The sequence below is a fragment of the Ceratotherium simum genome, chromosome 18 (assembly GCF_057802395.1).
Source record: "Ceratotherium simum simum isolate JZ-2026a chromosome 18, ASM5780239v1, whole genome shotgun sequence".
NCBI classification, from domain to species: Eukaryota; Metazoa; Chordata; class Mammalia; order Perissodactyla; family Rhinocerotidae; genus Ceratotherium; species Ceratotherium simum.
In genome coordinates this window covers 268,927-285,416 of record NC_141917.1, presented here as the reverse complement: position 1 = coordinate 285,416, position 16,490 = coordinate 268,927, and the positions used below count along the sequence as shown (strand labels likewise).

Genomic DNA, 16,490 nt, shown 5'->3' with positions numbered 1-16,490 from the left:
TTAAAATTGAAAAATTTTAATCTCTCAAAGAGAAATACTGTCATACTTGGACAGACTTAAAACCACTTTGCATTTAAGAACTTCCATGATATTTTACAAAATACAGAATACACTGTTGCATCCTACCCACATATAACAGAGGACTGAACTTGTGCAACTCTGTAGAGTGTCACTTAAGAGAGGCTCTGATCCTGCACCTGCCATCCCAGCTGAGGGGTAAATCTGAGGGTGGACAGAGGCAGTTTTCAGACACGCCTGCTCTATGGCAGGAAAGTGCACTCGGAGGCCTTGGGCGGCATCAGTGTCGCCAAGGCACTTTTGGGGAACATCCCGGGCACCCCATCCTGGCTGGGAGGATCCCACAAGGGCGAGTCCAGGGGCTCACGCTTGACGACAGGTGCCGTCCCAGGAGCTCTGCAGTCGCAGCCCAGAGTGGGGGGCTGGTGGCCCCACGCACAGAGGTGGGGGGGAGGCTCTGGCTCGGGAAGGACATGCATACGTTCCAGGCAGGCGCAGTGTGCAGGGTGGAATGGGGCCAGCTCCCTGCCGGGCCTGGAGTGAGCCCCGTGCACGCCATGCCCCATGTGCGGGGCATAGAGGTGGTGCCTGGAGTCTGGCTCTGATTTCAGGTGCATCCTGGTAGAGAAAGTGACCAGCTGTTTCTTGGCCACATCATTGGCTCCTAGCCACATGTGACTTGGGGACACAGAGTAGCCAGCTGCTGCATCCTCAGACCCAGAGTCACTCTCCATCTTGATGGGCACATCAAGTGACACCATGGGGTTGCACGGGGCTCCTGGGGGCATGGACACGCCTCGCAACTTGGCGTCCTCCGTGGAATAGCCCCCCGCTGCAAGACGCTGTGCTCCAGGCTGAGGGAGCCTGTTCTCCAGGCTCCCCTGGGGGAAGGAGCAGCTGGTGGGAGGGTGCACCTGGCCCTGATCGCCATCCCGCAAGGCTCTGCTTGTCCGGCTGGTGTAGGCACTGGGGGAATGGTTTGCTGGGTGAGAGCTGGGTGAATTCCTGAAAGCAGCCATGCCGCTGGCATGGACAGTGCCCTGGACACCCGGGTAGGGCATGCAGGGACCAAGAGGCGGAGCGTGCATGGAGAACGGATCATGTTTGCTGGGCTCCAGCTTCAGCCTGGCACCGTCCTGACTGTGTTTCCCTGTCATCCAATTCAGGTGCTTCATGGGTCCCGGTGTCTCAAAGCAGCAGTTGTATGCGTGTATTTCCTTCCGCCCCCTCGCACTGGAGGAGCCACTGGGCCCCCTCCCGACCTCCTCTCCTCCACTGACCCTGCGGGGAGGAGATGGCCCATCAGACACAGCAGGGATGACGACTGGCTGACCCCCCTGGGTGGGGCCTCTAGGGATGAAACGGCTAAGCCTGCAAGGCCTACCATGTGCCAGGCCCCACGGCACACGGCCGCCTCTTTAACTCACCTGGCAGCCCTAGGACGCCAGCCCCAGCATCCTTCCTTCCTGTCCTGACCCTCCCACGGCCTCCCCGCACAGGGGAGAGGCTGCAAGGGCCCAGGGGTGGGTAGGGCACAGAGCGTGTGTGCCATCCACCCTGCCCCAGGGACGTATCTCCATGGGGCATAGGCCACGTGTCAAGGGTCAGACACATTGTTATTAACACTCGGGGTGGGGGGTGCCGGGGGGCGGGTCCCGGGTACAAAAGGCCCTGTCAAACTAAAGCAGATGGATAGTCTCGAGCAGGCTCTGTGCACCAGGCCCTGTCAACGGCCAGGCTGCCACTGTGCTCAGGATACCGCGTGGCATCAGGGCTGCACCTGTGATGACAGGGGAGATGGTGACCAGGAGGGTGTGGCAGAGCCCTGCAACCACACGGCCAGGCCAGTCCTCCGAAAGGAGACCTGCTGGTCAGGGAGGGAGCCGGCAGAGCCCAGAAGGGGGCAGGCGAGGGCCCTGTGGGAGGCAAGGCAGTGGGGAGGGTTCCTGAGCAAAGGTGAGAGTGGAGGACCAGGTGGTCACCGAGGGTCCAGGCTACAGGTGGAGGACGAGCCCAGAGGTCCTGACAGCCCCAGCTGAGCCCCCACTGCCCTGGCCAGTCCCCAGACATGCAGTGACAACTTCTAGGCAAGAAGCATGTCTGAGTGTGCTCCACGTGTGTCCGCACGTGCCACTAGAGGGAGGTTCAGCTGTCATGCTCAAGGCCGCCAGACTGGCCCCCATCACTTCTTTCTCAGCACTGGGCTGTGACTTGGCAAGGGGCCAGTGGACAGAGGCACCACTTACCCTGTGGCCCCCTCGGGGTCAAGGACGAGGTCGGAGCCACCCCTGAGGCACAGGCACGGGGCCCTGGCTGGAACCCGGGCCCAGCGGCCGGCATCCGTCTGTGTCCTGAACACCGAAATGCTGTTTTCCCCATTGCTCCTTCCTGTCAGGATTTAGAGAAGCGAAAAGCCATCGTTGTGTGAACTGAACAGCGCCCTGTTCTCAGGTGATGTGACTCATCCTGCTCCTCAGAAACTCGAGGACCACCGCCCACAGGAGCAGGCAGTCGGCCAACAGACACCAACACCCTCCCAGAGGGCATTTCCGTGGAATACGCCACGGTTTTCAGGGGCAGGGAGAGCCCTCCGAGGGACACAGACACATTTTACCCATGAGAAAAATACGAGATAGTGAATTTTAAAAAGTACCTGCTAAGTAATTGGGTTTTCCATGCAATTCTGACTCACACAGACTCGTGGTAGCTTTTGCCCTGTGAAGAACAGATAACGGCAAGATAACATATAGATTAAATGTGAGTTGATGGTAGAAATTAATAACGTGGCAGGTATTACTGTCACCTAAGAGCGGAAGAAACAACTCACAGTTTTTAAATTTTTATAGATTGTAAAGCCTTTTCTCGGTTATAGATTTGCTGAAAATTCCAATTCATGTCACTTTTCAGGCCAATAAAGGGCTAGTGAATTTGCTTCAGAAGTACAGGTACACAGAGGAGGATTTCAGTGCTCTTGTTTTTTTCTGGATGGCCAGAATGAAAATACAGTGGACTCTCGTGATCTGCAGCAGTTACATTCTGCAAAGTCATCGTGACCACTAATTAGTGAATATGAACCCTTGCGCCAGGGGAGTGTGTGCACACACACACCCACACACCATTTACATATCTCACAGACCTTATAATCTTAAATACTAAGGGAACTCATCCTGGTAGATTCTATTTTCTCTATTTTTCAAAAGAAAAACCGAGGCTCAGGAGTGTTAAATGAGTTGCCTGAGGCGACCCCACTAGCAGGTGCAGGAGTGGGATTCAAAGCCCATCCCACTGGCCTCAGAGCCAGAGCTTCCTGCACTCACAGCCCTGCCGCCCCATCCTCTGGTCACCTCTATAGGAGACCAGAGACAAGAGAACAGAGACCAGAGGACAGAGACTGAGAATAGAGACTGAAAACAGAGACCAAAACAGAGACAAATATTAGAGAACAGAGACGAGAGAACAGAGATGAGAGATTAGAGATGAGAACACAGAGGAGAGAACAGAGGAGAGAACAGAGACAATAGAACAGAGACAAGATATTAAAGATGAGAAAGATAAGAGAACAGAGAGGGGAGATTAGAGATGAGAACAGAGACATTAGAACAGAGACAAGAGATTAAAGATGAGAACAAAGACAAGACAACAGAGACGGGAGATTAGAGACGAGAGAACAGAGTGGGGAGAAAAGAGACAGAACTGAGACAACAGGGTGGAGCGTTGCCCTCAGCTGGGAGCACGCGCATCGGGCAACTCAAACTTTTGCCACTCTGTGCACGTCTAGGATGGGCTGCAAAAGCCCCTGAGTATTGATTTCGGAACACAAATAAATTTTAGTGAGTAGGCAGATTCACACATACAGAATCTGTGAACAATGAGAAGTGAAGACACGTCCACATCTCTTTCAGGAACAGCTGTGAAGGACTTGGAATGTCCCTCTCTAAGGGACAAGCATGTGCCGTCCAGAGCCAGCCTCTCAGCATCTCTTCTCTGGGTTTGCACCTTATACCATCTCTGAGCTCAGAAGGTAAAGGCGATGTATGTACTGCAAGTTCGCTTATGAATCCAGCTCAGAGCAGGTGGGAATTCCAAAAAAACTAGGAAGCTGAGAGAAGTGATTTGCTTCTTTCTTAAAGTGTTGGGTGGGAGCCAACATTCTCTGCTTGGGCCTTGTCTTCCCCTCTTCCGAGTTTCAATACTATTGTGTACAGTATGTGTCTGCATTGACTGAACTGTCATAAGGCGTGCCAGCTCCGCACGCCTTCCTGTGCTGATCCTTGCTCGCCCTCCGTGGTGGGTGGATCTACCTACAGAGGAGCGGTGGGTGAGCTGCGGCCTCCACGCGCCCGAGCACCTGTGCAGCCAGCCTGCACTTCCCCACACGGGTGCCAGGGGGCGGCAGAATCTCTAAGAAAAGCATCGAGAGGGCAGGATTTTCCTCTATCTTGTTTGTAGAGCTGGAAACAATATGGAAAAGACAAAGCTCATTGTGTGTGTTTCAATTACAATTTTCAAGCCAAAACAGCTTAAAAACACAGAAAACGCCGTGACAGTAAATGAAGATGGAGAGTATTTCAGAGTAGGAGCGTGTCAGTCCAGACAGCGAGAAGCAGGTGTGGAGAGCTGGGCCCATGGGCAGCCCAGAGGGTCTGCCGCATGCTGAGACTTCACAGTGACCTCTGCAGGTGGGGGCTCGCCCCTGTGCGGCGACCTCTGCGCTCTGCACACCTTCAGGTTCCAGCTTGCTTCATCTCTTATTTTTATAGTGTTTTCCTTGGGTATTCTGTTTTCTCTCCCTCATATTTTATGACACTTTGTATCTTTAAAAATAAGGAGGCATACATATTTAATTTATAAACGTTCCAGAAAACCACTGTCCCAGCATGCTGGCCTATGTCTGGGGGCCCAGAGGATGGCCCCAGCCTCCCTCCCTGCGCACGGCGAGACCAGCAGCAGTGAGGAGGGGGCTTGTGCCTCGAAGGCAGCAGCTCCAACTGCAGATCCGTGGCGACCACGTCACCAGGAGCAGAAACGAGAATGACCATCTCAAGAACCCAGAGCACAGAAGAGAAGCGGCTGCTGTCAGATTTTCTAATCGTCTAAACGGTCGGCTTGAGGACATCAAGGGTGAATCGTGGCCACTGAAGAGGACACTCATACCCACCAAACAGGAGAGTCCTGAAGGTGGCCTTTGGGGCTTGCAGAGAGAAGCCTTTGGGGCCCTGCACCCCCTCCCAGTGTCGCCGTGGACAAGGTGAGCAGGAGTTCCCTAGACCTGGTCACAGAGCCCCTGAGTTCCTTCTGGACAGGCCCCCATTTGGGGTATCCGGCTGTCAGCAAGTGTGTAACCAGGACCCTTCCATAGAACTCGGGGCACAGAAGTGGCTCCTGGTGGACGTGACGCTCCCACTGATGACGTGGGCGAGAATACAGAAGCACCTGCACCAAACTGAAGGGACGGGCAGAGGGAGGGGAAGCAAATACGTCGGATGCTGTTGAATCCCAGATCAAAAACTCATCTACAGTCAAGGACCTGAGGCTGGGGCTATCACGGACGATAGGTCAGAACAACCCCGCTCTGCGCTCAGACCCCCATCCCATCTGGCAGTGCTTTAGGGGGCCGGCACCGCCCTGGGGGAGGCACCGGGAGCCCAAAGCCCAGACATTCCCAGGTCAGGGAAGGGAGTGCGCTACGCACCCGCCTCCTGAGAGGGCCCAACAAGGCCTTAACTTAGGAGGCTGCACTGGTGGAGGCTTCCCCCGCCAGCAGGAGGCAGGAGAGGGGGACAGGGCCTCCCAGAGCAGATGCCAGATCTGCAAGGTCCCTGGGAGAGCCACGATGCAAACTCACGCGACTGGCTCTGTGAGGAAGGAAGCCCACTGTGGGTCCACGGGTGGCTGGATAGGAGGGAACACCTGACAGCACTTTGGGGCAGAGTGTGTGAGAAGGACAGTGCTGAGAAGGCTCCCTCCTGGGGAGAGCTGAGCGCCCATGGCCCTCGCAGAGGGCACTCTGCGAGTGCAGCTGGAAAGCTGCACTGGTCCGATTCTAAATCAACCTGCGAGCCCAGCACTGCTCTGCGCTCTTTGTCCCAAGCCCTGCTGGGTCTTGGCCAAGGCCCTCCTGTAGCCAGTGAGCTGAGGGCAGGGCCCAGCGGGGGACACTCCTCTGTAGCTGCTGGCTCAGCTGAGCCCTGCTGTGCGGACAGTCACAGAGGGACAGAGAAGTGGCTCAGGGACTTGGGGGGTCTTTTGACAGGCTGTACCTGTGACCGGTGCAGAGGAAGGTGTCTTGCACAATCCGCTGGGGCAGACAGATCTCAGGCCTCCCTAACTCCCTTCTTCCTGGGTCTCACTCACAAGGTGTCTTTCCGCACAGTTGGAAAACACAGTTTATATACGCACGACGTCTTAAATCCCTCCCAAGAAACTGATCCGTGCAACACAGACTGAACCCACTCCAAGAAATTACAGACGTGAATCAGCCAGGAAACTCAGTACAAGGTGCTGTCTACCAGGGAAAAGCTGAGGAAACTGTGTATGGGCAGAGGGGCAGTGGTGCCTGGTCCCCATTGTCTGGGGACATCCATCTCTGGCCTGTGTCTCAGCAGTGAGCGCTGTGTGTGAAGGGAGGGACAGCAGAGAGAAGGAAAGAGGCTGTGGCCTCTGGACTCCCATCCCCCAGTGGACGTGGGCCCAGGGTGCTCATTTTGAGAACGTAACTGGAGGACTTAGGAACAAGCGATGCAGGCGGTTCACAAATATTAGTTTGAAAGCATTTCTTTTTTCTGGTAGTTGTTTCCTACATAATGTACTAGCTTTAAAACACCAAACTTCTCATTTTAGTGCTTGCTGGAATGGACAGAAATGCTGAGTGTCGAGATGCTCTGTTTCAACCACCTGCAGTGAGTGTGGCTGCCACGGGGGCTCTTACTTTGTGTCCGTCGTAGTCGAGATGTCCACCCTGTGCTTCGCCCTCAAAAACGCACTCTTCATTTTCATCTCTGCCATGGAAGGTAGGAGAACAGGTACCACGATGCAGAAGAGTGAGAGCCGAGGGGGCAGGATGGTCCCTGACGGCGCCTTCCTCTTCTGTCCAAACAGGAATTGTAGTTTTCCTTGAAACTGCATCGTCTGGTGTTTTAAAGACAGAAACGAAAGCATGTTCACAGAGTGAATTAGCAACACTGTCAAAGGACACGAAACTCGCATTCTCAGGGATAGAAACAGAGAAGAATCTTATCCTGAGTCTCTATCAGAATTTTATCCTGTGTCTAAGGGGACACTTCTTCCACGCTTGGCCTCCTTGGGATACGTACTCTCCCAGGGCCTTTGGAATCATTCATGGGCTCCTCTGGAGTCTCCATAATAGGCATGTTCTCATGTGTGTGCTCATGGGTGTGTGGGTGTACAAGCCAACTCTTACACGGTCGGTGTGAATGTGCATCGACTGGGGCTGTCAATGACCTGTGGCAGGGCCATCAGCCGGCCCCCCGAAGGATTTGCTGGAGAAGATAATCTCTGAGGACGGTTCCAGCTTTAACCCTCCATTTCCAAGTTATCATTCCTTCTTTCATGATGATAAAACTTACAGACAACTTGATTTTGTTTATCTAGAGTATATAACAGTTATATACTAACAGTTAGTGAATTAAAAAGCCAGCAAGCAACTTAGGAGTTTGTGATAAAAGAAAATAAAAGATCTCTCTACAATGGAAAAGCTAATCTATAACTGAGTTAGTTACCAAGTGTCTTCAAGGAAGAATGACCCCACAACACAGCCCCACTCTCTGCCTATCCTAATCCCATGCATCCATCCATCCATCTGTCCATCCCTCCATCCTCCCATCCATCCATCCATCATGCATCCATCCATCCCTCCATCCATCCATCCATCATCCATCCCTCCATCCATCATCCATCCTTCCATCCACCCATCCATCCATTCCTCCATCCATCCATCCCTCCATCCATCATCCATCCATCCATCCCTCCATCCTCCCATCCATCCATCCATCCATCCCTCCCTCCCTCCATCCTCCCATCCATCCATCCCTCTAACCACCCCTCCATCTTCCCATTCACCCACCCACCCACCCATCTGTCCATCTCTCCACTTGTCTCTGGATTTATTGAATGAATGAACAAACACTCGCAAAGCACCTACTGTACGCCCCAGGCACATGCTTGGTGTGGAGGATTCAAGGCAGTGGTGTGCTGAGATATGTTTAACATCCAGCTTTCCAAGGAAAAAAGCCCTGATTTATAGTGTTTGCCAATTTCTTTGGTGTAAATATTCCCACCATGGCTGATTTCAAGCTACCAACCTAATGTCAAATGGATCTCTAAACTCCTGAAATTCTAATGGGCTCCTGTGGGCATCATGAGCCAGTCTGGGTAGCAGCACCACCTTGCCCCGTGGGGGTGGGGGGCTTTCACACAGTGAGAGGGTGGAGTTGGAAAGAGCCTGTGAGTCGTGCAAACGCCATGTCACCTACTCACCTGTTCTCAGCGTATTCGTCGTAGGTGCCAGAGCCCTTTCCGGTGTGTGCAATAAAACACAACCAGACACTTTTCAAACTAACTTCGTTTGCTTGTTTCCTCTACTCAGTGCCTTGTTTTACAGTTTCCTGGCAAACTCCTCCCTCCAGGGGACCCCTCCAGAGGACCCACAGCCCAGGTGGGGAGATGGACCCCCATAGGAGCCCAAAGTCAAGGTGGGGGAGACGGACCCCCAGGGGGCCCACAGCCCAGGTAGGGTGGGGGAGGAGCATGCGGTGGTCACTGGAGTGGGGCAGCTCTGCATACATCCACAACAGGCCGGAAGCTGAGCCCAGAGGTCCTGGGGTCAGAGGGTTGGGTGCTGAATAACTGCCACAAGGATGGGGGCACAAGGGCTCCGGGGAGAGCCGTGACCCAGGAGACTGTAGGGACTGGGCTGGGGAGGGGGGTGGCCGAGGCTCTGGAGAGCAACACAGGTATCAGGCCTGGGTCTCCGAGGTGGGCAGAGGGCTGGGGTGGGCTGGGGGCTCTGTTCTATTGGCTCCTCCCTCCCCTCCTTGCTTTCAGTGAGGCGCTGGGAGAGGAAACGGCCAATTAAGAGACGTGGAAATCCCAGGCATCTATTTGCAAGAGAAAAGGTTAAAACCTTAACACCTGGCAGAGACGTGGTCTCAGATCCAAGGCTCTTTCCTGCCCCCAGTCCAGGGCAGGCTCCGTGCGGCAGGATGGGGGGTGTACTGGGAAAACATTTTAAATGAAGGTACAACTGAACCTGAATAACCCACCACAGTATAAACCACTGCAGATTTTAACTACGTCATCTCGTCTCGTCTCGTCATCGTCCGTCCCAGACGTCACATTCCACTCTCCTCACCCGCCCGCCTTCTCACTCAGCCCTGCTATACGAGGCCGAGGTGAGCACCTCCTAGCCCTCCCCGCTCCCTGCATTCCCTCTGCGCAGGGCGGACTGCATCCCTGACGTCAGGGGGCCCTGTCCGCCAGCTCACTCACCAGGAAGCCCGAGGTGCTGTCCAGCAGGCAGCGCACACGGCAGACGAAGCAGCGCGTCAGGAAGGCTGAGTACTCGGTGGGCGAGCCGGCACCCCCATCCTGGGCCCTGAGCAGCCTCCCCAGGACGGCGTCCTCTCCTGCCATGCAGGCACAGGCAGCGGTGAGGGCCAGGGAGGCAGGACCCAGAGAGAAACCATACATACACTCTGATGAGCAAGGTCGTACTCTAACAGCAAGGGGCCAGCACACAACACACACGCCCATGCCGCGTGCACACCGGCCCACAACTTGCGTCTTTCCCCGGCTCCCCACCCCTCCCCCACCCCACAGAGGTTAAATTTGTCACATTGTCCTTTGCCCTTAAAAATGCCGTTTCAGTCCAGTTCACGGCTGACGATCCATCAGTGGTTTAGTTTTGCTGTTGAGCTTTATAAAACGCTGTTGTGTGCCGGCCCCCAGGGTTTCTTTTTTCATTCAACTTTATGGGGCAAGTCAAGCTGTTGCTGAGGGTGTGCTGCAAACTTTCCTTGACTTGTTCACAGCTTCTGGGGAGACGTGTGAGAGAACCGACCCTGCGCTCTTCCTGCGCTGGACGGCCTTGGTCAGCACCCCAGACCCCTCGCACTCCCGTCCCCCTCGCAGCTGGACGCCTCCCGTCCCCCTCGCAGCTGGACGCCAGCCTAGCCTGTCTGCAGCGGCTCTGCAGGCGGTCTTTCCCACAAGGGGCAGCGTCCCTGAACAGACAACAATCTTTTGGGGCTTTTTTCAGGTAAATCTAACGTAGCCAAAGGAATTTCCTGGAAGACGAGGGGGAGTTTGCAAACCGAGAGACAAGTATTGCAGCATCTCGGTGAGGTGGGCTCATGCCTTGCAGAGCACAGAGAAGCAGCCAGAGAGCCACGTGAGGGCCTGGCCGACTGGAGGTGGTGGGGGCACACGGGGGGGGGGGGGGGGGGTCTGTGAGGAAGCCGGGGAGGGAGGGAGAGAAAGTGCTGCGTGTTCACACAGTGTTTCACGGCTCGGTTGGACCCACCTGTCTCCGAGTGTGGGGGCTGCCCACACACCACCTGGGGAGGGTCCATGGCCCAGTGCAGCTGCCGGCAGAAGTCCTGGCGGTCGTCCACGTGGATGTAGTCGTAGATGTTCTGGTGCATCACGTCCGTCTGAAACATCGCACAGTCATCTTAGCCTCAAGTGAATTTTCACTTTATTCCGTATCAATAACCGCAAAACGTCTCGTCCATCTGTCAAAAGGAAGCGGCATCCAAGCAGAGACAGTCCTGTGGAAAGGACAGCAGCGTGGCCTCAAAGACGCTCCCTCCCTCGAGGGTGCGCCATGCGGCCTGGACACACGGGCTGCAGAGCTGGGCACGCCGCTGGTGCCCCAGCCCCCACCCACCCGCCAGATGGTGCCCTCAGGGCAAAGTGGGAGGCTCAGAGACCAAACGTCTTCTGGCGCCAAGATACCCACTTCTCCAAACTGCCCCCAACCCTCCATGACTCGGAGAACTCGTCAAGTCATGTTGATGATCTGGGCCCTTTCAGCCTACGTCTTATACTCGAATCACAAAAGTTCATTAGGAAAGCACTCCTGTGCTCACCACTGAGGCGAGAGACTGGCCAGTGCCTCTTGGCCAACGACTTCCTTCTTCCCAGCACCCCCGGGTATGACCATTGCCCCTTCCAGGATGTCACAGGGACTCGCCAGTCCACAGCCCTATCTCTGGTCCTGTGTCCTCCCACCTGCTTGGGTCCTGAACACAGAGGCCGATGCTCTCGGGCACCAGGTCCACACTGGGAAGCTGCGGTCTGGGGCACAGAGCCACAACCACGGGCTACAGAGACTGGCTTCAGTGGAAGACGGCTGTGGTTACCGTCGGTAAAAACTGTTCCCAGAGTGTGTTGATGAACAAGGAGGCCCCTGCACCTCTCCCCGCCACCCTCTCTTTTGAAGAATGTCACTCATTATCTGCAGGGAGCCCAGCTGGAGAACACTTGAACAACCTGCCAGGTGGTCAGCCATCTCTTCAGAACTGAAGGTTTCTCTGTGAAACCTTTCTAGTTCCAAACATTTCTCAACTGGATCATTATAATAACTTAGTGAAGGGAAAGTTCCTGAAGAATCAAGACTTCAGAAACAAGGAAATCTTTTAAGAAGGTGACTAGTAAACTCAACTGGAGTAGTGAGATCCACCCTCACTATTGCCTGTAACTCCGCGACTAAGGCCCCTGGGATCCCCGAAGGTCCAACAAAATACAACCTCAAGAAGGTAGAGCAGGAATGTGACCATCGCTCGAAGGTCGGACTCTAACCACCTGTGTGCCCACACTCCAAAGAGACCAGGTCTTCACCGAGAGGAGCGGACACAGAGGTCAGAAGTGGTTGTTGCCCTTGGTCAGTGTTGTCCAGGGCCAGGGTCTCTGGACGTGCACGTGGGGCCAATAGGCAGAGACCAACTCATGGTGGAAGTGAACGTATCAGGCTTTCCCTCCAGCTCAAGACCCACCAGCTCCTGCTTCACCTGGTGGTCCCCACCTCACCTGGTGGTTCTCATCTCACCTGGCGGCCCGCACCTCACCTGGTGGTTCTCATCTCACCCAGCGGCTCTTGCCTCACCTGGTGGTTCTCATCTCACCTGGCAGCTCCTGCCTCACCTGGCGGTTCTTATCTCACCTGGGGGCCCCCACCTCACCTGGTGGTTCTCATCTCACCTGGCAGCTCCTGCCTCACCTGGCGGTTCTTATCTCACCTGGTGGTCCCCACCTCACCTGGTGGTTCTCATCTCACCTGGCGGCCCGCACCTCACCTGGTGGTTCTCATCTCACCCAGCGGCTCTTGCCTCACCTGGTGGTTCTCATCTCACCTGGCAGCTCCTGCCTCACCTGGCGGTTCTTATCTCACCTGGGGGCCCCCACCTCACCTGGTGGTTCTCATCTCACCTGGCAGCTCCTACTTCACCTGGTGGTTCTCATCTCATCTGGCGGCCCCCACCTCACCTGGTGGTTCTCATCTCACCTGGCAGCTCCTGCCTCACCTGGTGGTTCTCATCCCACCTGGGAGCCCCACTTCACCTGGTGGTTCTCATCTCACCTGGCGGCCCCCACCCCACCTGGTGGTTCTCATCTCACCTGGTGGCCCGCACCTCACCGGGTGGTTCTCACCTCACCTGGCAGCTCCTGCCTCACCTGGCAGTTCCCATCTTACCTGGTGGCTCTATGATCACAGCACATGTCCCATAGTGATGCTTTCACCAAATAAACTTTGGTGATTCGGGCATAATGTGTAGACTGAAAAGGGCCCGAGTCCTAAACAGCCAGCCCGATGAGTTCCCCGTGTAAACACCACCCAGTCAGGAACAGGACACCACAGTATCTCAGAGCCCCTTCTCTCCATCCTCCCCAGAGGCGGTCGCAGCACAGCCTCCCATCACAGGCTGGTTCTGTACGTAAATGCAGTGCTGTGTTCGCTGGTGTCTGTCTCCTTTGCTCAGCATCACAATGGTGACATGTTGTGTGTGTGACGGCAGTTTTTCACTCCGTTGATGGTACCACGACAGATCAGTCCACTCTACTGCTAATGGCCATGAGTTTCCTATCTGAGCCCGTTACAAAGGCTGCTGTCGCGTCTCTGAGTGCATTTCTGTGTGTACACATCCAGGAGTGGAATTTCTGAGTCATGGGGTGGCAGACGTTCAGCTTTAGCAGATAACTCAAACAGTTTTCCAAAGTTAGTGTGCGAATACACACCCCTGTTGTGGCTGCATACAAAATTTCCAGTTGCTTCACATTCTGGCCAACATTTGGTATTTTCAGCCTTTTTCAATTGAGCCACTGTGGGGATGTGTCGTGGTTTCTTATTGAGGTTTTAATTTGCACATCATGATGACTAATAAAATCGACCATCTTCTCACATATTTATGGGTTTTTAAATGCGAGTGTGTGTGCACGTACATGTCATGTGTGTGTGCGCATGTGGCCTGTGTCTTTTTCACAAATTTCCATTGAGCCCATCTGTCAGTGTTCTTCTCTGTTCTGGATGAGTGCTTTATTGGGTATATCCGTTGCAAACATCTTCTCTGCTCCCTGGCCTGCCTCTCCACTCTCTTAGTGGATCTAACACAGTCCAATTTATCAATCTTTCCATGTGGACGGGGTTTTTGTCCTAAGAAATCTTTTCTCATAGATCTCCCAACTCTGCCCTGTTATCTTCTAGAAACTTCTACCGTCCACCTGATATTTACTGTGCATGGTGTGAGGGAAGAGTCAAGATTCATTTTCTCCCATGTGGATCCAGTCCACCCAGCACCATTTCTTTTCTTTTTTTTTTTGGTGAGGAAGATTCACCCTGAGCTAACATCTGTTGCCAGTCCTCCTCTTTTTGCTTGGGGAAGATTGTCCCTGAGCTAACATCTGTGCCCATCTTCCTTTATTTTGTATGTGGGACGCTGCCACAGCATGGCTTGATAAGCGGTATGTAGGTCCGCACCCGGGATCCGAACCTGTGAACCCCAGGCCACCAAAGTGGGGCATGTGAACTTAACCACTACACCCCCAGGCCAGTCCCCCAGTGCCATTTCTTAAAAGACCCCCATTGCCCCCAGCCTGGCAGTGCCAGCTTGACTACACACCCCGCATCCATGCGTGATGTCTACCCTGAATACCAGTTGTCTCCTGGGTCTACAGTCCACCCTTGCACTGACCCCACAATGTCGTAACTACTAGTTTCATAGGAAGCCTTGTCTCCGGGATGGTAAGTCCCCAGTAATCATGGCTCCTGCTCCCCGGCTCCCCCAGACGGGCTTGTTCTGCATCCTCAACTCACTTGTCAATTTCCACCCAGAAAAGCTGCTCAGTTTTCATGGTAACGTCATTAATTCTGTAAATTCTACATCATTAATTCTAATGTCATTAATTCTGTAACTTGATCTGACATCTTTGTAATATTAATACTGAGTCCTCCAATTCATGAATATGGCATATCCTTCCATTTATCCGGATCTTCTTTAATTTCTTTGAATAACATTTCATATTTTCTGTGTGGAGGTCCGGCATATCATTGGTTTCACTCATTACTGAGAATCTGGTGATTTTCCACCCTGTTGTAGATGGCATTCTTCCCTCGAAGGTTTTGATTAAAGGAAAAGATTGTGCTGACCTCTGAGCACAGGGCAGTCATAGTTCTGACAATAAATTAATGAACAGGCACCGTGATTCACATTATTTTCTCGTGAGTGTTAGTAGGTGACCCAAGCCTTGCAGAACCCCGGAAGGTGGTGATCCGCCAACGGGTCTCCCTGGCTGCCCCATTCATCGTCTCTACACACCTTAGTTAATTAACGAAAGGGACCTGTGGAGTTAATGTGCATGGTGTGCACCTGCGGCTTAACCAGAACAGGAGACAGATGAACCTGGAGGAGGGCATCTCTGACTAAGGCAAATTTGAAGATATACTAAATGTGAATATTTTTTAGGTTGAGGAAACAAAGTTCAGGATTGTAATAATTAGTGTGGCCTGTCTGACTGTACTTAGTCTTTCTTAATCTCCTAGAGTCTAATTCCTACAAGTGAGGTCAAGAGAAATAAACAGTGGGAAAAATTCGAGAAGGAGAGGAAGAATAATAGAACAATTACTTAAATAGTCTGAAAACAAACACGCCTTTCATCAAGTAAAGCCAATCTTTATTTCAGCTCTATACCCTCGTTTATGGAGTTAAGAACAGAAGCATTACCAAGTTTAACAAGCTGCTCATTCCAGCAGCTACTGTCGTCACAGTGCAGAGCGTACATCTGTGTCCCTCCGTGGGATTCCCAACTGCCCTAACGGCTGCCCGGCTCACACAAGGACGACTCCCCCCAAAGGCTGCCCTTTGAGAGAATGGGTGACTTCTTGAATCGACAGATGTCAATGACAACTAAAATATATATCCACAGCCCATTGACTCATCACAAGGAGCACTGAACTTACAGATGCTGAAACAGTGTACTCAGGTTGTGACAGGAAATAACTGGCTCCTGACTTTCTGCGAAGTATTTTGCACAAGAAGCTCACAACAGCACAAAGTTGTTCTAATATTTCATGAAATATTTTGCATAAATCAGAGGCAATGCCTGATTTAATGGCATTTGGAAACAATTTCCTTTTAATAAAAGGCAAAACTTTTTTTTACTTCTAACGGTTGGGGGGAAATAACCAAACTCCAAGACAGCAAAAGATTTAATTAGCAAGTTCAGACCTGGAATTAAAGCTGCTCTGCAGGGCACCTGCACTTACCACCAAAGCCAAGCCCTGTGGTAAGACCTTCAAATTACGGCAGACGGCTCCGGGTGTGTCTGGAGAATTCACGGGGCAACTCAGGACACAGTGACTGGAACTCAAACACATTCTGCTCACGTGAAAACAGACCAAAGCACGTCTCTCTAGATTCAGACTCTGCATGCACAAAGAAAGTCAAAGGCTTCACCACTCAGGGGCTGGAGTCCAGTGGTGACCACATTCTGGCACTGTCCTCTGAGCTCTGCGCTGTAGAGCAGACCCCACAGCAAGAGAGCCCTTAACCCTGGCCGCGCCCACCAGTCTCCTCTTCACTAACCACCACTGTGTGAACGCAGCACCGGAGAGCGAGATGTACATGCGAGAGGCGGAAGTGGAGGGAAAGTGCATCAGGGCCGGCCACCCCGGGTGCTCGTAGGGCCTTAGGGACAACAACACATTCCCATAACTTCAGATCTCCTCAAGACGGGCCTCTTCAGGAGACAGACGTGGTTGGTGGAGTTCCCGGCCTCACACACTGTCAGGAGCAGCCAAGGGTAGAAATGCCTCGGGCGGCCCCTGCAGCAGGGCTGGTGGTGGGGACGCCTCTCCCGAGTGTCACAGGTGCAATGCCCTTCCCAGTGCTCTGCACGTTTGAGGACCCATGAAGCCCCAGCAGCAGCCTCAGAGGTGGACACTGCTGCTACCGCATCAC

At 53.5% G+C, this 16,490-nt stretch overlaps 1 protein-coding gene across 2 annotated transcripts in view; it reads right to left on the bottom strand.

Annotated features, from left to right (window-relative positions):
* Window positions 1-16,490, bottom strand: part of AHRR (aryl hydrocarbon receptor repressor) — an 82,711-nt gene continuing 66,221 nt past the window's right edge. For both annotated transcript variants that reach the window (XM_087443073.1, XM_087443074.1), the window contains 6 exons: window positions 10,559-10,688; window positions 9,526-9,662; window positions 6,947-7,146; window positions 2,672-2,733; window positions 2,265-2,406; window positions 1-1,299 (listed from right to left, as the gene is read on the bottom strand). In XM_087443073.1, coding sequence (XP_087299199.1) covers window positions 261-1,299; window positions 2,265-2,406; window positions 2,672-2,733; window positions 6,947-7,146; window positions 9,526-9,662; window positions 10,559-10,688 — 1,710 coding nt within the window. In that variant the 3' untranslated portion in view covers window positions 1-260. The remainder of the gene's footprint in view (window positions 1,300-2,264; window positions 2,407-2,671; window positions 2,734-6,946; window positions 7,147-9,525; window positions 9,663-10,558; window positions 10,689-16,490) is intronic.